Source organism: Frieseomelitta varia, unplaced genomic scaffold, assembly GCF_011392965.1.
Source record: "Frieseomelitta varia isolate USP_RPSP 00005682 unplaced genomic scaffold, Fvar_1.2 scaffold_902, whole genome shotgun sequence".
In the NCBI taxonomy this organism is placed as follows: Eukaryota; Metazoa; Arthropoda; class Insecta; order Hymenoptera; family Apidae; genus Frieseomelitta; species Frieseomelitta varia.
The window spans coordinates 181827-203868 of NW_025110704.1; the positions used below are offsets into that span (position 1 = coordinate 181827).

General features: G+C 40.6%; 1 protein-coding gene across 2 annotated transcripts; it reads left to right on the forward strand.

Annotated features, from left to right (window-relative positions):
- The first annotated feature begins 752 nt into the window (after positions 1-752).
- On the forward strand, positions 753-20419 carry LOC122537326 (helix-loop-helix protein 11-like). Of its 2 annotated transcripts, XM_043670415.1 has the most exons (3): positions 753-1782; positions 2078-3673; positions 19855-20419. In XM_043670415.1, exons 2-3 carry the CDS (start codon positions 3591-3593, stop codon positions 20402-20404), a joined length of 633 nt encoding a protein of 210 aa, XP_043526350.1. In that variant the 5' UTR covers positions 753-1782; positions 2078-3590; the 3' UTR covers positions 20405-20419. The 2 variants fall into 2 exon arrangements, with proteins under 2 accessions (XP_043526350.1, XP_043526349.1); XM_043670414.1 differs by lacking the exon at positions 753-1782 and having other exon boundaries at positions 1933-3673; positions 19852-20419.
- Positions 20420-22042: the final 1623 nt, after the last annotated feature.

Here is a 22042-nt window from a genome sequence, read left to right on the forward strand (position 1 = left end):
TCTTAGACTCTTTAAATACTATTTTTAGTATGATAGGATAATATGATTACTTTCTTTATTTATTCAATATTTTGGAATCTCATCTGGTAGCAATTCTATTTGGTACGTAAACGTTTTCTTAGCACTTATTTGATATAAAGTTAAATGCAAAACATTTGATTAATCACTTAGATATTATTATGAGAATCGTATCAGCATTTTAATTGCAACGTATGTAGTGAAACTTTTTTTTTTCTCTTTTTGTTGTGTTGACAAGCGATTTGACATTAGTATCATAAAAAAAAATTTATTAATTTGAGGAGAATATTATATACATATAAATATATACATATAAATATCTATATCTGCTGATCGAAGGAAAAATGGTAAAAGTTTTCTTAAAACCATCATTGTGTACAAATTGGGAGGCATTATAAATAGTATTATAATTATGAACTTACGACGTTTGAATTTTGCTTTAAATACATCAGTCACATAACTGTGAGTACAAAAGAAAAAAAAACAATATCAATTATGAATTAAAAATACAGATAACAGATTTTTACGTGTTATATTGACCATTTTTAGTTCAAGAACAAAATAACGTCCAGTGTAAAATTTAAATAATATAAAAATTTAATATAAAAATTAAAATTTTTTCAGAAGCAATATTCAATTTTGAAATATGAATATTTCAAAAAATTTTTTTTGAATAAGAAAAGTTATTTGCTTTATAATTATCAGATAATTTCAAATATACAAACGTACTAAGAATGAAAAATTTAAGCGATTCGTGTATTTATGCAATTTTTTTAAAATTAAATCATCAAGCATTTGAATAATACTACATATTAATTTAAATAAAATCGAAAAATATCTAAATATGCACTTATTTTGGAAAGGATGTTACAATCAGCCGAATAGTGCTAGTTAAATAAGATTTTATTTTATAAAGTATTAGTAAAAATGCTTCGTGATTTCACATTTGCATATATGTCATTCCCTATTCTCATTAAAGACGTGTTTACATTTCTAAATTTCTGACTGAAGAAATTTAGGTTAGAATTTTTCGGATTAATGAATACAATAGAATAAGAGATAGAGAATCGAAAAAAGAAGATTAATGTTATTTTCATTTATTGAATTGCTTTTAAGATGTATTCATAGTTATCTCTTTTTAAATCATAACAATATAAAAACCCTCATTTTTTTACGATGCAATAATTAATACAAACAATAACTATGAATACAGTCTCTTTGAATATTATTTTTAGCTTGTGTCATTCTAGAATGTTAATGAAAAAAATAGGAATTCCGCAGATAATCAATAGTATTTATCTATAATGATAAAATAGGTTCGGAAGTGAGAATATTTTTTATTTCCTCTTTTATTTGTAAGTTCATCACTCCTATATTTCATATTATAGAATTAAAAAAGAAATGATTACGGAAATAAATGTTTTTCACAAATATTGTATAAAAAAGAAAATTTGCAAATAATGATGGAAGTACATTGTTTATATTAAATCATTTAAATGTAATATCATATTTCGGTTGCCGATCCATTATTTTTGCATGTGCAATCGTTGACCGCCAGGTGGCACTAGCTGTACTACTTTCTACAATTTATCGATTTAAACAAACTCGTCGCAATTTCTATGTAAAAATTATTTGAAAAATATCCCATTGAAAACTTTTATTTAAGAAGATTCAAATTATACAGCTTTTTTTTTTACAGATTATTTGCAGAATTATTTACAGATCTGCAGATTGAGTTGCTACTGCTTGATCAGAGTAATTCGTGTAAGATATTATTGAGATTTTTATTTTTTATTTCTCATACTTTTATTTTCCATACATTGGTAGAGAAATATTCGAAATTATTTATTAAGAAATTTATTAAGAAATTATTTATTAAGATATAATGATTTGTGAACGAAGACAGTACATTAAGATCGTTTGCAATCTCACAATCAAATAAAAATTTTCGACACGTGTAACGAAAAATACAAATAGTTGTTTTAAATTACAAAATTATGTCAGAGTAAGGATAAATCATTACAAAAATTTTTATTCATTATTTTTATTCATTATACAGTTTACACATGGCTTTGATCATTGGCCAATGCGCACCAATGTAATGAAATACAGGACAAGGGCCTTAGGATGTGTATGGTATGTGCGAGGAAGCAGCGAATTTTTATTGTCAACTTTCGTATCGTGTAACATTGCGCAGAGAGCTCGATGAAGAACCAGGATAGAAGGTAGTCAGATGTGTGCGTACATGGCCACGTATGTACTGACGGTCAGTGGTTAGTGTGCGTGGGTTTAGACTCGCGCAGGTGGGGGAAGTGGGAGAGATTGGCGTATTCTATGGGCGGGGCCTCTGCCAGCTGGCAGATGTTTCCCGCGCGGCCGCACCATTCCTCTAGCGTAAACCTACGCGACGTGAAAGTAGTCCCTTCTAACGCGTTAAATATTTCTAACAATAGCTCGCCAAGCAGACAGCTAGCCTCGCCAGTGGATCCACCGTAAAGCGGTACGCAGTCTACTCGCAACTACCTGCGGAAAACCGTGGAAACTCCGTGTGAAACCGAAGATGAGCTGGTGTGGGATTGGTCCAAAGAGAGTCATTGTTCAGGGCAGAGTAGCGCGTACCGTTCACCCTAACCGCGTACATTAAACTTGTCGCGAGTGCCTTGAAAATGCTTCAGCAGCGCTCGACGTTGTGAATCACGTCGATGTTGTGCCCCATTGAAACTGATTGTGAAACACTCCGTTGAGACAACTCGAACTCGATCGTGTGATTATACCTTCGTTTTTACCTGTCGTTTCTACAGTGCGCGAGTGTTATTACCATCGACAAAGTTTCATGATAAAGTTTAGCATGTGCCACGTGATGGTTTTGGTGTACACGCGCGAAATAATTCGTTTGATAACGAGTTCCGTGAGACGATCTCTTTGAGATGTAGCTCCAAATTAATTTACGCATCATCGTTGAACGTACAATTCATCGAAATTTCTCGATACATTCGGGACGAGCGTACACGATTGTCAATAAGCAATGTTAAATATCGTGTTCAGCATTCGGTCAAAGTAACTAGTGTTAGAAGATAAACGATTTCTATGATATAGAAGGTACAAAAGGATTAGTAGAAAAAGAAAAAAAAAAAATACGGAATAAAAAGTGACAGATGCGCAGAGGGGTGCCGGGAGGACCATAGGTGTTGACGGCCCTGAAGCCGGCGGCGGCGGAGTGATTCGCGGCGCTCTGTGGGGGCCCTCAGCTGTTTCCCGCCAAAGATCGCCATTACAAAACGCGTTCGGGCGTTGTGTGTGCGCCGCGCGGAGTGGCTGTCCCGTGGACGAATCTCGGTGCGTGCCACCGTCGTCTAAAGAAAAAGAAAAAGAGAAAAAAGTTAATTAACGAGTTCCCGCGGAGTATTCGTGCCGCGTTTGGCGTGAGGTGTGCGCGTCGATTTTTTTTCCGTGTGGAGTGGTTGCGAGAGAGAGGAAGAACAAGCTCGTCGTCTTTTCGCTGCCGCGACGACGGCTGCTGGGACGGTGCGGGATCGCGCGGCGGGATTCTCAGTGCTGCGGACCAGCGAGATATGTCAGTGTTTGGTGGCGAGGATCGTATTCTGCTCGAGGAAATTGTCGAAACCACCGAGGAACAGGAGACCAATTTGTGCGGGTGAGTGTTTCAATTCTCTTGCTGGATCGTTAGGAAAGAACGAGGCGACGCCGAGAATCGCGAAATTTGCCAGGAATGCGCCGCACACGGCCATGTGTCGACCGGGGGAAAACTCGTACGAGTTACATACGCGTTCGCGTGTACGTCAGCGTTATGTAGTATATAGAGCGGCGCGGTTTGACACGCCACGTCATTTGCGACTTTAACTCTCCGCGGACTGTGAACCGCGAAATACTATGGCGGGGTCGAGAGAGTGACCCCGTGTGTCACGCCGAATTTATAATTTCTCTTAGTCAACTGCCACGTCCGAAATGACGGATCCGTTGGATCGTTCAACGCGAATCGTGCCTGCGGTGACACGAATTTATCGGCAAAGGAAGGCGTGCTCGTCCTCCTTATTAAGTCACGCTGATTCTGAACGTTCAGCGGCGACTCTTTCTGGTTCGCCATCGCGAATGGTCGTTATATTAGCACTAGTCGTCGACGTCGCGGTGGCATTGGCAAGACTCGTAATCGTGACACGGATGCAAAACGTGTGTACAATACAAACAAAATCCTAGCTGGCTCTCGATAGCCAGCTGTCGTGAAGCCGGCCGGCCGGCCGGCCGGCACAATAGCCTTCGTATTATACGACACCACTACTGCGTGATATTTTATCGAATTAATTACAAATTCGTATTATTTCTTTTCTCTTTTTTTTTTTTTCTTTTTCTTCCTTTCTCTCAAAGTTGGGCTTCATTTTCATCGTCGGAGTAGGTCCGGAAACAATTTTACGAGGTTGTGTCAAACCGCGGACGTTTCATGCGTTCACGCCCAAACAAGCATGGCGCGGGAGTCATTGCCGCCATCAATTGTTTTCTAACAATATTAATGTAGAATTACTACAAGATTTAAAAGTTTCGTGATTGTCTCCTTTTTCCATTTTTTTATTTATTTGTGATGTTAGTTAACGACAGAGCGACTCAAAATTTTTTTATAAATCTCGTTAATTAATTTTATATCTTTACAATATATTATAGTGTATTTTACTATATCTAGGGAAATTTTGAAAAAGATATTGATAAACGATAATTTTAACTTTGATTTTATTACATTTCGTATAAATTAATTTTAGCTTTTAAATATATATGTACATCTTTAATATTTTAATTTCAATTTTAAATATTTTTGTTGGATATTATATTGTAGAGGAATTCCAGTGATTTTCTATGATGAATGTAACATTAAACGGTAACTGGACAGTCACGTCGTCGCTATTAATCGGCTTCTTAGAATGTTATCTCTAAACAGGTTTAAAATGCATATACAGTATCCGCGTTTGCATTAATTTTCTATACGCGTTCGTTTCCTCCGCGACGGTATTGCCGCCATAAATAAAATCTGCCGTTGTTCTGTCATAAAATCGTCCTGAAACGAAAACGGAAATTTGTAAAATCATACGCTTCCGGTTGAAAGTTCAGAATCATTTCAAACCAAAATTAACGCCATAAACGTGAGTAGGAATTTTAATAAATACGCCAGAAACTTTTCTAAAGAAACAAAATTCTAAACTGAAGTTCTCTTGCTCGAAATTTCGAAGCCACGCTCGCCGCGCTACGTTCCTCTGCCAGCACACATTTTCTTCGAATTCTCTTGATCGTTGTTTACATTGGCGCGGTTTTTAGTGTATCTTGTTCGCAACAGTTCTAGAGAAAAGGCTTATAAAAAAGAAGGGTTGAGAAGACAAAAGGACGAGGAAAGCAAGTTCCTTTGTATACGGCCGAGTGACCGACAGACCAGCTGGGGTATACTATGTGCGTTACGTAAAGCCACGTTTGTTGCACAATAATGGGTCTCTATAAATAACTCGAAGCATGGCCGCATCGGCGCGACTTCTTGTTTACATACGCTCATCACCGTGCCGCGTTACGTTCACTTAGACCGGGTAGGCTTCGATCTGTCGTGTCTAGGCTAACGTATGGTAAACGATTGTCACCGGGTCGCATGGTCTATTCGCCTCTTTTAGTCGTGAAATTTGCCAGCGTTCTCGTTACTCGTCGATACGTATTTTATACGTATACCGGGCATAGGCGTCTTCTCCACGTACGCTTTCTTTGATGTGGTGAGACGTGCACGCGATAACGCGCGACTAACTACTACTACTACAGGCCCGTAGCACGCGTGTGTAACTTGTATATGTAGTAGTATGTATGTACATATGGTGTAAAAAGGAACGCTGTACAGAGTACGCCATAATTGATACACAGCTTGAATGAAGGGGCGTTAAGAAACACGGGAAAAGACGTACGTACGATTTTACATGTTGCGTACGGAAAGGCTCGTCAGAGGTATTAAGCGTAAATCATTGCATTAATGCACGCGACATACCTTACGTTCACGCTCGCGAAATATATAATTGTGTCTGCTTTTTGCTTTTCGCTGGTTAAATTGGCACGAGTGAGTAATAGAGCAGCAGCAACGAGCGTGTAAATAGTAACGAGTGGATTTATTCACGGCGCAAGAATTTTTCCTATTTATATGCTCGGCGCTACGCGCATATATACTAACCGTTTTATCATTATACTTGATATTCCTCGATTATTATTACCCGTTTCGTCCGTTCGAACTGAAAAAGATAGTCGGAATGTTACAAGAACATCTGATATGTGTTTATCCTCTCGTCACGCGACCCAGTGTATCAGCTGATTAAACGTTCTGCTATTACGTAATCGGGCACGATTGATACATACTTCTCACCGGTCATGATAAATTTTCTCTCTGCTGCGGTCTATATATCCCCGCTTTGCACGCCGATCAAACGTTTCACGTGGAGACACCCAATGCGTCATTTGGTCGTTGGAACGACGCGCCACGAATTTATAATTAGTCGGATAATTATGGTCAAATATTAGCTACTTAAGGCGACGGTTTCCATGTTTTTTTTTTTTTTTTTAACGCTGTTGAAGCGTGTCGTAGACGTGGCAACTCGAACTGGTACAAAAGTTTGTGGTGCTTGTGCACGCGTGTTTGTTCTGTATCTTGCTTTTTCATTCAACCTTTCGTCACAGTAACGAAACAAATTTTACGTAAGAAATTCACAAAATGCTTACAGCGTATGTATATACTTTATGTAATTTATTTCAATGGAATATATATTGAGTGGAATATAAGCAATGCGAATGTAATTAGTAAGAATATCTCAATCATCTGTAGTTCAACATTCTTTATTTCTAAAGCAATTTTCAGTCAGTCTTCTCTCATTAACACCGCATTGAAATCTAATATAAAATTTCATATTAATAAAGCTGGCTTCATTATAGGTTACGTATGTAGGAAAACTTGCATAATAGCAATCACCGATTATATTCTTCTGTTGATCGCCAGAAACCATCAATCATGATCCAATCTAACAAAGTTAGGGTTGTGTTATCGGGTTATTGGTGTATAAAAAGGAAAAGTCCAGTTACTGTCCACCCACCGCCTAGTTTTTCTTCTCTTCTATTTTTTTCCTTTTTTTTTATTCTCCTCCTTTTCTGCAACACACGTTGCACACACGTTCGAGACACAGATAAAATTATTGTCGCTCGATGCCTTATCGATTTTCTTTCGGTATTTACGTCAGCTAATTCCTTTGTCGGTGTGCGTGTCACGCTGTGCTCGCCAGTTATTATCACCACATCGTTTATCAAGCGTTGGGAAAATAAAACTCCCTCGACTGATGCTACTTTTTCGTCCGCTCGTTTGCACGATTTAATAAATCGGTCGAGCCAATCCTGACCACGGTCAACGTGGTTGCACCACGTCGTACGTAGCACCCTTTTTACCTACATATGTGCCTATAACAGACCTAAACGCGTATATACATATATACAGGCGGTATTAAGAGTAACGATGGAATCAAGTTCAATACGTACATGCAGATCCCAATGAAACTCAATGGTCAGGGTTTGCTTCATAGAATTAGAGTACAACTACGATAGTTCTTGGTGGGTGGCCTTCTGAAATATGTGATTTCGGAGCTTTTAGAATGCTTTCTGGAAATTTAAAAAAATTTTTTCGGAATGTCGAAGTTCCGGGACTTTTTTAAATTCTGAAATTTCAGCGTACTCGTAGTTGAGATTTCGCGGTCCTCGAACACCTAAAACTCTGAAGTGTTAGAATTCAGATAGTTTGAAATCCCGTAGTTGTAGAATTATGCCGTTCTCGCTGATTACGAGCGACAAAGATAGTTAAATGAACCGCGCGGGAAGTAAGAGAGACAGATGGACACAGCTTGGATTGCATATTGCACTTGCACAGGATTAATCTCCGTGTACAAGTGCACTTGCACTTGATATAGACTCACGTACGTGATGTGTACCGAGTGTCGTGTTCCTTTTTTCCTTCTTCGTTTTCTTGCCTTTGATTCCGTGCGATATTTCAATCGTAATGGTGTCATCGAGATTATTGAAAACAGGCTATCTCGCGAAAAATTGCGTTGGTGAAAATTTAATGGTTCGAATGCCGCGACGCGGTATGACAAAGTGCCTCGTGTTTTCGAGGTCGTTCATGTTTTAATTTCTCTTTTTTGGTATTGCTGTAAAGTGGTACGGCGGAAAGTGAACGTGCGACCTTAAAATTCTTCTTATATTGGTCTTTGAAGTTTTAAAAAAGTTTTCGTGCAAATTAGAACCGACTGCAAATGCCCTTTGTTCGATCGCTGGGTTTTGAAATAAAATCAAGCAAAACGGTAGTAAGAACGGAGCGAAGGAAAATCGTGCACAGTTCGCGTCGAGATCTTTAGTTTCAACGAGCTTATAGTTGGCGGATATTAACGTGTCTACGGTCAGGAACCTATCATTGGTAACTTCATTTGTTCACCTCACTTTGTTATATTCTAAATTTGTTTCTGCCACAAAATTAGTTTTACTTTGCGCATGGATAAAAGACAGTGAGAGTGTTTGAGAGAGAGGTTCTGGAATAATAAAGTCGCGATACTCTCCACGAAATAACAATTGCGAATGGACAATTACTATCATGTTGAACTCGAGTTAAATTAAATTTCGTTCGGCTACGATTTTTCGAGAGGGCGTTTATCACAGCCGGCCGAGTGAAATTCGTTATCTCGCCTCGCCTGTTTCTATAATTAACCGTGATCGCGAGAGGTCTTGGCGCGAAATTCCTACCTTCTTATCGAGCGTTCGCTAACATCCGTACGGTTTAAAAATATCGCGAAACTTTCTAACGAATTCCGGGTGATACGTGTTGTAAACGGAGCCGAGCCTCGACGTTGTTCCACCGGGTCAAACTTTTGGCCGTAGTTGCAGTTGCGCGTATCGAACGGAAATGACTTGCCGCGAAAGGCGTAGATAATATTCATTTCTCTGGATTCGTATGCAAAATAGGCAAATACACGATGATGCATAACGGCGTCACGTCGTTGCACTACAAAATCTCAGCACTTGCCTGGCCTCGTCTAGGAATGGACTTAACACTTGCTGCGCAACTGTGTATATTTTCAAATCTCGTTATCTCTCTGTACTTGCGGCTAAGGGTTAAGTCTCCTATCGATTCTCCTCCGCCCGCGTTATATGCACTTGCAATTAACCTATCTACTACCCAACATGGTAGGTACACGATAGGTTTTTCATATTAATTAAATCCACGGATTCTCACGATGAAAATATTCAAAGTACAGTGCTCCTCCTAGGGTTAGATTTGTTAATTGGGTTGAATTTCTTACGTATGTAAGAATTTCGAGGAGAACCAATTTTTTTTAAATTGAGACGAGAGCTGACTCTCCCTCTCTCTCTCTCTCTCTCTCTCTCTCTCTCTCTCTCTTTATCGTATCGCAGTAGACAGCTAAAGAGCGAAAATCGTCTGATACGGTTTTGAAACGGCTTGCAGTTCTGGTGGAGGCTGGCAGCAGACAACAATAGTTTCTCTGTTGACCTCTTACGCTCCACATATCCACTGTGCACCGCAAACTCGCGTTACATACACACGTTTATGCGAGTATTACTCACGGATAAAGTCAAAGGGACCAACCTCAGACTGAAATACGTAATGCCTCTGTCTGACGCCCGACCCTCGTCTCATCCTCTTTCCCCTTTTTTCTCGTTTCATCTTCCCATTATTGTTAAAACTCATAGAAATTTTTACTACATTTTTTCTTCTTCTTCTTCCCTTTTTTTTTTTTTTTTTAATTGTATTGCTGTTACAGATATTTGTTATAACACTAGTGTCATTGGTGTCGTTATTGTCATTTGATGACATAAAAATTCGATTATAAAGAGTCAAGTAGCAAATACTTTTTACAGTTCACTGTACACATCTTCTCCTCTAATCCTTAAGTCAAAGAGGGTTAATTAGAGAAAGACGTGAATCTGTTAAAAGACAGGGTGTCAAGTTCCTCTAGAGTGGCAAATTTTGTCGAAGTCGGCAGTAAGTCGAGCATTTGGGGATCGGTTTAACACCATTTCCGTGTATATATATTTAGCTGACCCTGGTTTAGGCCTTCGTAAAGGATCGCTTGTGAGCCTTATCAGGATCCCGCCTCTCCGCCCGTCTGGATTCTCAGTCGTCCTCGCAAGATAAAATAGCGGACAACCGGTTGTGCTCCTTTGTCCGTTGGACGTGGTCGTCCTGTTGCAGGATTTTCAAAAGCAAGATTTAAGCGCCCCCTGCCCCCCGTAAATACGGGAAAAGTGACCATCTCTCAACAGCGTTCACACGAGCCTCGTGAAAGGTTTTTAGAAAGATCCTCAGCTTTTCGACTGTTACTCACTGGCTTTGGCTCTTGTTGCGAAAGATTCCTTTTCCCTTCGTTGCTCTTTAGAAAATCGTCGACTTTCGAGCAAACTGAAAGAAAGCAAAAGTTCCTCTTCAGTCTTTCTCTATCTCGTTCGAAACTAGCCTGAAGATTCTCAATTTTTGGCCAAATAAAAATATTCGTTTCTCCGTCTTAATTAAGAGGTAAATCAATTCGCTGTCGATTCGATGAATATTAATGAACGTCGACGGATTGTTTATCCGCGGTGTGAACAATTTGAAATGTCTCGCGACAGGAAGAGAGAGAACGCGTGAATGGGAAATGAAAGGAAAAGAGAGAATGGAAATATTCTTGGAATCTGACGCGCGGCTACGGTAGTGCAAAACTACCGGCTGTCGTTGGTGGTTGCGTCAAAATCCGACAGCTGGTCGACTCGCTGGTCGTTTCACGCACCAGGGCACTCGCATTCCGATCGTCATCAATATAAATTGTCATTGTTTTCGTCGCAGGTGTTACGCCGATCAATAGCGTGTGTGTGTGGCGTGTGTCTGCATTTAAAGAAGGAAGGGTGGTGTTTCAATCGGCGTGTAAGCTCGTTCGTCATGCCTTTCCCACTTTAAAGTACACACGTTACACGTACGTATGGTAACGTCGTTCACGAAAGAACATTTGTACGAACTTTTCGCGAACATAAATATATCGCGCGTGCTGCGTGACTAATACATCCTGATCGTCGCATTTTGGTCGAGTTTGAGAAACGAGTCTAAAAATACGGGGAGGAAAGCGTTTGAATACGTACGTCGGAGGTGCGCAAAAGTTTCGAACACTTAGGCGTGTTCGAACACTTTTCGAGAGAGCCGGCGTATAAATCCGAGCAGAAATTTTATCCGTGCTCCGGTCGTGTTTGCGATTCCCGCCGGCGACAGATAATGTTGCGCCATATTACGAAATGCTACAATTAAAATTAAATAATGTTCGCGTGTATTGGTCCGCGAGATATACGCGGACGTATATGCAAAGTGCAATTTATCACGCATTTATTGCAACGCTGTCACCCAGCGAGTGTCAGAGAGCGAGAGCCGATGCTGTTCCAAACGGCAGTGTGACAATGTCGCTTACTTGACAATTTATTTTTAACCACTATTTGCGAAACGCCACGTACACAGAGGGATATGCACGTATATACTTTATACCTATACGATTAATAGGATTTTCAACTCGAAGCCCCGTTGAGGAGGGTTCACCTCAACGTGTCTGTCGCTTATAAACGATTCGATTGCATCATCATCTGAGAAACCACAAATTCCACGGCAAATCTTGTTAAAACAAAGGAAGAAAGGCACAGAGAGAGAGAGAGAGAGACTTCTTTCTGTGAAAAAGTATGATTTGGTATGATGTCTCTCAGTCGAGACACCGATTGATAGATTGATGAGTGTTGTGTGATGAATGTTTATTTCTATGGAGTTAAATCTATCAGTTTGAAATTAAACTCGATCTACCAGATTTTCTGTGCAGCTTTGAATTTGTTGTAAATGTACAAACTATCCGAGACAGTACAAGCTAATACTAGAAATATTCGAGTGAGCCAAATGTATCCACAGTAGTAATTTTTCATAAAATATTTTATGGATTATCTCGACGAAAAAATGCGAAAGTTGTTCGAAATCGATAAATCCTCCATGAAATATTGATAGGAATTGGTTATTTCTGGTGATTTATGTAATACATTAAAGAACAAACGCTTTTCCCAAAAAAAAATCATTCATACTCCAAAAATACGTCGTTGTAAATCCACAAAATTTCTATGAAACGTTACTAGGAATTGGTTATTTTTATCGCACAAATACATACTCGTATATTTCTCTCTCTCTTTCTCTTAAAAAAGAAAAAGAAGCACTGAAATCTCTAAAAATGTGCTATCGCGGATCTGTAGAAAATTTCCACGAAAAAAAAAAAGAAAAAAAAAAAAAAGAAATGATCGGAGATAGGTTGCTTTGTTCGTTCTTTTTTAGAAAATATTCAGTGGGTTAAGTAATAAAAATAGGAATAGGATTTCGCGGCGGAAGGTAGAGAGGCGAACTCGTGCAAACGAAGAAGAGCCAGGAAGAGGAGGTGGAGAAGGAGAGACAGAAGAGGCACGTAGACCCGACGTGGCGCCCGCTGGCCTGTGCCTTACGTCACACAGCTAAATATATGCCTGGCCGTTCTCAATCTCATTCCCATTCTCGTTCTTCATTCCATCCCGTGTGAGCTAATACGACAGCAGGCATCCTTACTCTGGCAAAGACATTCGCGAAATTGATCTCCATCTTTCTCTCTCTCTCTCTCTCTCGCTTTGTTCTTTGCCCATTCTCTGTAACTCTTCCAGCCTCATCGTCTATGCAACGACGAAAATTTGTCCAATTCTTTCGCGTAGAAACGCAAAGAATTGGCAGATTTTACAAAAAGCTCTTTCTTAGACCGAAAGTTTTCCAATTCTTCGTTTCGTATTATTTGTTACTGGCCAGCTTCAAGTAGAACTAGACCTTTTGGGTTGTCTGTAACAAGCGAGCTGTTTCTTCAAACACTTCAAGTTGTCGCGGGTTTTTGACATCCTCACTGATAATCAGATTCAGAGTTTCTTAACCAGTTTCGTCGACGAATTTTTTTTTTTTATTACTTCGTGGAAATTTGTGACAAGAATTATTATTATTATTGTGTGGTACGTCGAGTTCCGGGAAACGCTTGTCGGCTTTGAAAAGTGGTAACAAGGAGGATATTGAGTCAGCGATGCAGTTACGTGCATGAATACATTACTGCGATATGAGCTGGCGAGCCTCGACGTGTGAAAATCTCTTAAAAATATGAATGTTTTCTTTGCGATACTCCCAAATGAACAAATTTAAAATTTCCAACACGTCGGATGAATTACGACGCGGAATTTAAATTTAGCAAATGTTGAACGCCGCAGTCGTCGTTCGAGTTTTTTCTTTTTTCAACGCTTTAATTGAAATTCAATTTCGCCGCGATTTATTAAGGCGAGCGTAAGGAGCGGGACATCGAGAAAGAAGAATCTAGGATAAGGAGAGGTCATGGCTTGTACGTTGCTCCATTTTGGGGTTTGGTCTTGATCCTGTCAACATCTGTCGTCGACGGCTCCGTTTCTAGAAAAATTCCCTGCACGGCAGCTGTCGTCTGCAGCTGCCACAATCTTTACGCTTATTCGCTCCTATTCTTTTTTTTTTTTCCTCCGAAACCGCGTTGCTCAAATATCTTGCTAACGAACTGTAATTGAAAGTATCGAGAGACGAAAACGACCAATCTTCGAATTGAGCGTTCGTTGCCATTTTTCACCACAAGGTGATGTCAACAATTTTTGATTGATATATCTTTGAATCGAAGCATCGAAACTGCTGTGACTTAGTGTCTAAAGTGGCGTTAGTCGCGTTGTTGAAACACGTCGTTGAAAATTATGAATCGAAAGGCGGTAAAATAGTTCGTTTTTCTTTTCTCTTCTTCTTTCAAACCGAGTTCAACCAGTGTGAGAAACAGAACGGAAGGGAAGAAAAGAGATAGGTCTCCGAGGTGCGTCTGGTAGGCTTCGCTCGTGGGGAGAGGTTCTCCGAGGTTGGGTAGCTTGGCTAGGGTGTTCAAACCCCAACGTAAACCAACTCGTATGAACGTACTTGCTTGTAGTAGGTACAGACACTTCTACAAGCACGTGTACGATGATTTGAAGAGCGTTGTGTGTCCTCGGTTCCCCTGTTCTACCCAAACTTAGCCTTGGATTCGTATACTCGGTGACTCGACAAAATTTCATTCAGTTCCATGTTCTCCGTCCTCGCTCCTCTTCCCTTTCAGCGTCGCCGATATTTTTAAATGTGTGACGTTTTTTAGTATCAGCGGCGTTAATTTTTTGTTCTAGCATTATAGAACCTTAGAAGATCCAACCTATGTTAAAAATTTCTAATATAAAAAGCCAGATTTTGAAATTGAAAGATTCTACGAAACTTGAGCATTCCAACGTAAAAAATTAGGTCGCTACGAATTTTCGTGGTGTCTTTTTCCAAGTACGAAATAATTAAAAAAAAAAAAAACGCGTAAAACGTAACTTTATATTTTCAAAACATCAAAGACTGCCAGACGTGATAAACAGATCTATAATAGTAATGTCAGATCGCCGCATCCAGCGATGGTGAAACAGATTGGGTCTAAAATAACCAAAGTATACTGTGAGTGGAATATTCGAAGCGATGAATGAACCGACCAAGCTTCCCGAACGCCACGAATTTACTCAACTTTTCAATGAATCTTGACCTTTCTGTCGTACGACAGACCGTCTAGCAACGTAGTACTTACTTCCATTAGAGTGCCTCGATTCGGCTCACAGAATCAATTGGAACGGAAGTATAAACCTTGTAACACTGGCTCGCGATTGAAATATTTTTCAGTTTCAAGTTTGGTAGCTTCGCGTTATGGTCGTTTAATTCGAACAGAAAATACAATCTGAAACTCTAATCTCTTAAAAATTAATCACACGTTGACGTCTTTTGTCACTTTATTCGTCAAACAATTTGCGTCAGCTCATACTCAAGTCTAATTTCGAATAGAGCCTATACTATAAATACTTTAGACACTTTACAGATGGAAATTTCCTATAAATCCGCAAGTACGCACTCGTCACGATGTTTTTCGCGAGCAATTATCATCGTGGTCCACGCGTTTTATCGATCCCGAAAGGAAGTTTCTAGAGGTAGCCACAGCCTAGCTAGAGGCAGTGCTATCGTAATCATCGCGTAGCCATGCCGCTCTTTTTCCTCTCTCCCGGGGATTTTTTCTTTTTTTTTTTTTTTTTCCACAGAGCTCGACACGGCATTCTTTCCGGTCGTTTCCTAGTTGCTCGCAGCTGATAGGCAGCCAGAGATAGCGAGGCTCGTGCGAAGGCACCGGTAACAGCCAGCTGAGTGGCGCCAGCCATCAGCTGTTGGTGACTCACGCGAGAGCGCCGCGCCGACATAACACACAACCGCACAATCCGCGTGTTCCTCTCTCGCGGCTCCGCTCACTAACACACACTCACACACACAAAAACACACACACACACACACACGCTGTGCGCATGCGCGAGAGACGACTACCATCGCTGCACACACGCGCGCGCGCGCGAAATGCAGACGTGGCAACGCTCGAATTCGAATTCCAACAATCAGACGCGTGTTGGTAGCAATATGGGACTTGAATTCTCATTGGCATCGAGGTTTAGGAGACTCGACGCTGGTGGAATCGTACTGGCGAAATTCGCGGAGCATTTGTTAAAATTTAACGAGTTTGTGATTGTACTGGTGGCACCGTTTGTGAAAAATTGATTTGTCGAACGGACGAATTGGAAAAGAAATGGAAACGTTGGGAAAGGTGTGGAGATACTTTGGTCGTACGTAGTTAGCGTTCACGTGGCGCTAGTGTAGCGCCAGCGTCGTCGCTACAGCGTTGAATTCCAGGGGCATAGTTTGAAAGTACCATTTGCTTTCAGTAGTCGTCGAAGAACGAGCAATCATCGGAATCAACGATGTTCTAAATGTTGAGTCTATCGCTACACGAAAGAAAGAAGATGTAAATGCTTCGTGTTCAACTGAAACAGTGGCACGTGATTGATAATAAAAGGAAAATTGCACTAACAAGGAAAAGGAATGATTCATGTGTTACGTGCGATGCGTGTGTCGTTCGAAGAATCTTCTCTAGCATAAGCAAATCAGAAGCTGGTCGTTTTTTTTTATGTCTAAACGAGTTACATTGATAATCTAACATATATTCGCTATTAGTAATCGCATGATTTATGGGAACACGTCATTTATTGAAGAAACGTGTGTTTCTCGAGATACGAACGAATTGAGTTGGAGCACATGTCAGAAATTCTGATCCAGTGTCTTAACTAACACACGGTGTTGCGTGACGACCAAGTAATTCACGAACTCGAACAATATCCAATTTAAACTTTCAGATTTGCTCTTGCGATGGGATTTCTCATCGTACAGTTTCTGGAATTCTCGTCAAATGAGCTGGTAGACACTCTCCGTTTCCTCGAGTACGCGAGTTTGAAAAGCTTCTAATGCTCTATCTATTTTATTGTCGCCGGTGCTATCTGATACGATAACACCTGTTCCACGAACACGCGCCGCACCGATAAAAAGTTTCACAGGAAATATCTATCACCGATTCGAAAGCAGACCTGACACTTGACGAGGAATCTCGAAAACTCTCCAATTCTTGCGTTCGAACTGACATTCTTTTCCTACTTGCACCACGCAACATCGTAAACCGTCAGTACGTCAGAATGTTGGCGTATCTCTTGTTAGAACGCATCGGTGGAAAGGATATCCGACCACGAGACGAAGAGTTTACGACCGGGTGCAAAGGCAGCAGATATATTCGCTCGGGTGGGGATCGTCAGTTACCCCCCCGGCCGAAAATCGTGTTTACTCCTTTTGAAAGGCCGGCGTATGTACATATATGCGCGCGCTCGTGTGTCTCTACGTGTGTATATACAAAGGTGCGTGATGAAAAGGAAGGTGTAGCCACCTACTTAGTCGACCTACTTCTACGGGACTGATCCGAGTGAACTCAGCGGGTATCCGACGAACGAGCTGACGTCACAGCAGCCAACCATCCAGCCAGTAAGCCGTCGGCGTACCAGCTGATCTAATGTAACCACTCGATGGGAGAATGCCATGTGGAATTCTGCTACGTGGACCACGTGTTATTATTGCATATCCTGCAGGAAGTACGATGACTTCATCAGCCGTTCATTCATTCATCAGCTCCTCTACGAGCTCTCGGAATTCTTTTATCTTCCCCCAATTTTTTTTTTCCCCGTGCTTCGCGTTCCCGTTGGAAATCTCTCGATTTCTTCTTTCTCTCGTGTCTTCCACAGCATCCAGCATTTAAATTTTCAATTACTTCCACAGTTGGGATTTTTTGGTTCCTCGTCTTTTTGCATATAAATGTCCCTTTAACGAGAGAAGTATTATTTTTAAAACACTCCCGAGCCATTTTTCTCTTACTCGTTTCGCAACTCGTGGTCTGGCGCAATTCTTCTCCACCTTTCAGCTTCAATTTTAGCGTGCGCTCCGATTGAACTTTAAACGTTTCTGGCTTTGGAGCATAAATTTGATTAGCGGATCGATAGCAGCAACGTCACGACACCAGACGCCGTTCCGATTAAAAATATCCGAAATGTGACGTAACGTTGCGTAACGTAACCGAAACGTGAAAAAAAAAGCCGATCTGGAGATTTTCAGAAAATTGAAAACCAACCGCGGTTCCCTTCTGCGCGTGTAATATATACATACGTATGGTTACATCCTGGTGCTATTATCGGCACGCGCTGAACCAATGTTTCAGAGAGCAGGGCACAGGGTCACGGTCTTTCCCTGCTGACTCATCTCACATCCGCCATCCACCATCTTTTCCCTCTTTTCTCTGTCTCCCTATCGTGTCTCCGCCGCGTCTCCTCGTGTAATTTCACCAGATGTTTCCTAACAGCGGACGCGCCACCCATTTCCCGCCTCTCTTTTCTTTTCTCTTCGCTCTCACCGCCGCCGAAAAGAAACCTCTTCTCATCTTCTTCGCGTTCTAAACTATTCATTACGCCTGCTCCTCCGCGTAATGGCGCGGCCGTTTTCTTCAACTGTTAACCTTTCGCGAGAAAGAGAGAGAGAGTGAGAGTGAGAGTGAGAGTGAGAGTGAGAGACACGTACCTTCCCTGTCCTTGGAAATTAACCTCTTGCGCTGGAATGACGTGCCACGCGCGTCGAGAATTTTTTTGTCCCAAATTGCAACATTTTCTCAGTTTTAAATACATTTTAATATAATCCCAGGTAAAAACAAACGATAAGTTTATTACTTCTTAGTAATTTCTGTCCATGGTGACATCATACCGACGAGTTGAAAGGGAAAAGAAAACGACAAATTATTGTATTAGGATTCGGTCACTCGTTATGGTCCGCGAATCAATTGCCAGACGCAACTTTAAATTTTAGAAGCGAGGTTCTTTCCGTGGACTAATCACTGGTAATTGCGATTGATAAAAATCTTAAAATGATGAACGTTCAGTTCCGCGAAACTTATAGTAATCGAATAACAAATAAGAGATTGGGAAACAGAGATGAAACAAATTTCAAGAGAGATGTAAATTTGAACAAAAGTCAAGTCGACTCGGTTTGGTCGTCGCCTGACCCAGGGACAAAGTATAAAAGCGTTGCAGCGGGGCGTACGATTGCAGACCCTCGAAGAACATTTTCGCGCAGAGTCCCATTTCGGCAAAGAGATAGCCGAAAATCAAAGAGACGTGATGGAAGAGGACACTGACGCACAGCTTGCTTGTTCGCCGTGGTATCATTTTCTGCGCTCGTCCGTGTTTCGTCGAGTCTCTCGCGGCGGTTCTGAATATTTGATTTACATGCAGATACCAAAGAGGAGGGGGGAGACGAATGCGCAGACGGAAATAAAAAAAAAAAAAAAAAAAAAAAAAAAAAAAAAAATAAAAAAAAAAAGGAAAGAAGGAAAAAAAGAAACGGTTGTTCGTCTGGATCCAAGGGCTTTTAAGGAAATTGAAAGCGGTCGTCGGGGCTGGTTTGTTTCGCGGGATGTGGCGTAGCAGCTCTCGCGAGTTATCGACAGTTAAACTCGCGCGGTCAATGAAGCGAGACATCATTGTCGTTTCTGTGGGCTACACAGTATCAAAGGCTGTAGCTATATCTAGACGGCACGCAATGCCACGCCGCGTGAAATTATTCGTACACCACCCTCGCTTTCTGAACGCTGTTTTTTTTATCACAGCCGGCGATACAGATTTTCCACGCACGCGACGTCTGTTTCAATGTCAACTTACGTATTTTTTTCTTTTTTTCTTTTTTTTTTTCTTTCTTTCAACGCCCAGCTGGATTAAAGCGCTCGCTTCTCTCGTCCTTTTTAAATGTCTCTCGGGGGCGATATACTATCTGCGCCTGGAGTTCTCATTGTTGCCTACTTCTCAAAATTACATTGAAAGTAAACACAAGTGACGTTTATCGAAAGCGTAAATCAATTTTATCAAATCGTAGCAAAGCTAGGTTGAACATTAAGTTAGCGAAAAATGAACCAGCGGATTCTATGAACAATGTGGGCCGGAAGTCTCTTCCCATCTATTTTTTTTTCAAATAAAGAGTCAAAATATGAGGAAATTAATTTTGAATTAAATCTACGTTCAAACGTGACTTTCTCGTCGTGTTTTCAAACTTATTTCTTTCAAATGTTGACCGCCAGAGCGCTCGCAAATTTATTTATTTATTTCGGTAGGCAAGTGATTTTTGTAACCACCCTGTATAAAATATTCGTAAAAATTACCTAGATCGGTCTAATCTAGTTTCATAAAATTGACAAGACACGTGTGATTGGTTAGCAATAAAACACGGGATTTCTGATGTGTTGACAGAAGCATTGGAACGGTAGAGGAGGGCTCGGTGACCACGAGCGTGACGGTCGCCGAGGTCGCTGATTCGCAGGAGCAACAGCAACAGCAATCGAAGAGCAACGGCGCGGTATCCCGCCGTGTTGCTGGTCAGAACGTTGCGCTGAGCAACGGGAACGGTACCAGCAACGTCGGCCGCGTCACACCGCGAAGCCATATGGAGCAGGAGAAGCGTATGCGGCGAGAAATCGCCAACAGCAATGAACGACGTCGGATGCAGAGCATTAACGCCGGTTTCCAATCGCTGAGGACGTTGCTGCCGCACCACGAGGGCGAGAAGCTGTCCAAGGTGAGTCTCTTCCTCAACTTCCTTCTGTTCTACTACCACTCTCGCGATTATTCGCAGATTTTTCACGCTGCGATTTCTGCGCTGTTCGGAATAATTGGAGAATCGTTCCTTGCGCCAGTTTCTTTTCTTTTCTTTTCTTTTCTTTTTTTTAAAGAGATTTTTAAGAGGTACTATTTTTGTATACTTAATTGTATGAGTAGTTATCATAGTGCTTATTGGGATGTATGACAATTTGGAATGTTGGGAAAAATAAGAGAGCGAAAAAGAATGGTAGAGAGAAGTGTTGGTTGAGCTGCAAGTTCAAATATTAGTTAAAATATTATCAACGATATAGTAACGGTAGTAGTAGTTTTTTTTTTTTTTTTTTTTTTTTTTGTTTTTTTTTTGTTACCAGTCGCTTCGTTCACGGCTTTCTAATTATTTTGAGCGGTGTGTCTAATTAAACGGAGTCATCCTTGTACAAAGTACCATCATTTTCACGCTTGGAATCCGACGTTGAACTTTCACGAGAAAATTTGGCATGAACTCGGGAGCTATATAGTGATGTGTATTTTTTTTTTAAGAAAAGGAACGAATTTAGAATATTTTCGTAGGATTTCGATTTTCGAAGAAGATCGATCGTTGAACGAACGTGTTTCTTTCATCACTCCGTAGTTCCAAACTCATTGTCTCATCGAAAGCGGCGTAACTGACTTCCTACCAATAAGTTATCTGTGCTGGAGGAAGAGTCATCCACCCCCCTTTTTTTTTTAGTTCACCTCATCAAGTCTTTGAATTCGTAGTGCGTTTGACATTCGAGGGCTAGCTTCCTTCCTTTTAGGTGTAGTGATACTTTATATAATAGACGATAGCGCGTTGCATCGTAGAATGAATTCAAAGGGTTGATCCCCTCCAACCGAACGTAGTCAATAGATAGCTAGTCGTCATTTGCACGTAGAGAAATATCAAGATGAAGACCATAGAGAAAAATTGCGAGTCACCAATCCTCACTAATTATTCATGGTCTTTCTTTTTGGACTTGATTTTCTCATTTCTAACTACCATTAAAGTCGGAGAGAAATAAAGAAAGTTGGTCATATTTTTTTTTCTATGGTTTCCATTCACGAGTTGTCTCTCTCTCTCTCTCTCTCTCTCTTTTTTTTTCTTTCGCTCATTTAGAGTAACGTTTGATTTCGCAAATGAATATCGATTGAAATCAGTGCAAAATGTGCAAGGCGTACAAAAAGTTATTCTTATGCGGCACGTTTTGCACGTGATCGAACGTTACATGTGTATGTGTGTGGCAATGGCCGTATTGTCGCACGAGTGGTGTACGTGGTGTACGATTTGTTCAATAGTACCATTCTGCGACACTTCATTCATCCGATTCACTTTTCCATTCAATCTGTTCTTCAGATGAACAATCCTTTCACCATCTTTGCTGCACTCGAACTATCCGCTCACGTCGCCAATGTGATGCAATATAAATTCAAATCATTTCCCGCGAAGTTCCAAAAAGATATACAAATATGCAGAAGTGTGTAAAATGCATCCAATACTGTAGTTGAAAAACAAATTTTTATCTACCTCGTTCGGTTCTTTAATTCTACGGTCATTTAGTTCGTTCAACCAGGCATCAGGTGTAAACAGAACATTCACGTGCTAAAGCACATTGAAAGAGTAGGTAGTTAATTATGCCATTTCATAGAATGTATAAAAAATTGAAGCCTCTGTTCTCCGTTCCATTTAAATGCATATGTTTGTAGTTCGACTCGTTGAACGAGCTATCAACGGTGTATTATTATACGAGATCCCTCCTAAGCATAATTTGTCATAATTATAATTTATTCTTAAATAAAACAGCGATAATAATGCAATTGGAAATCA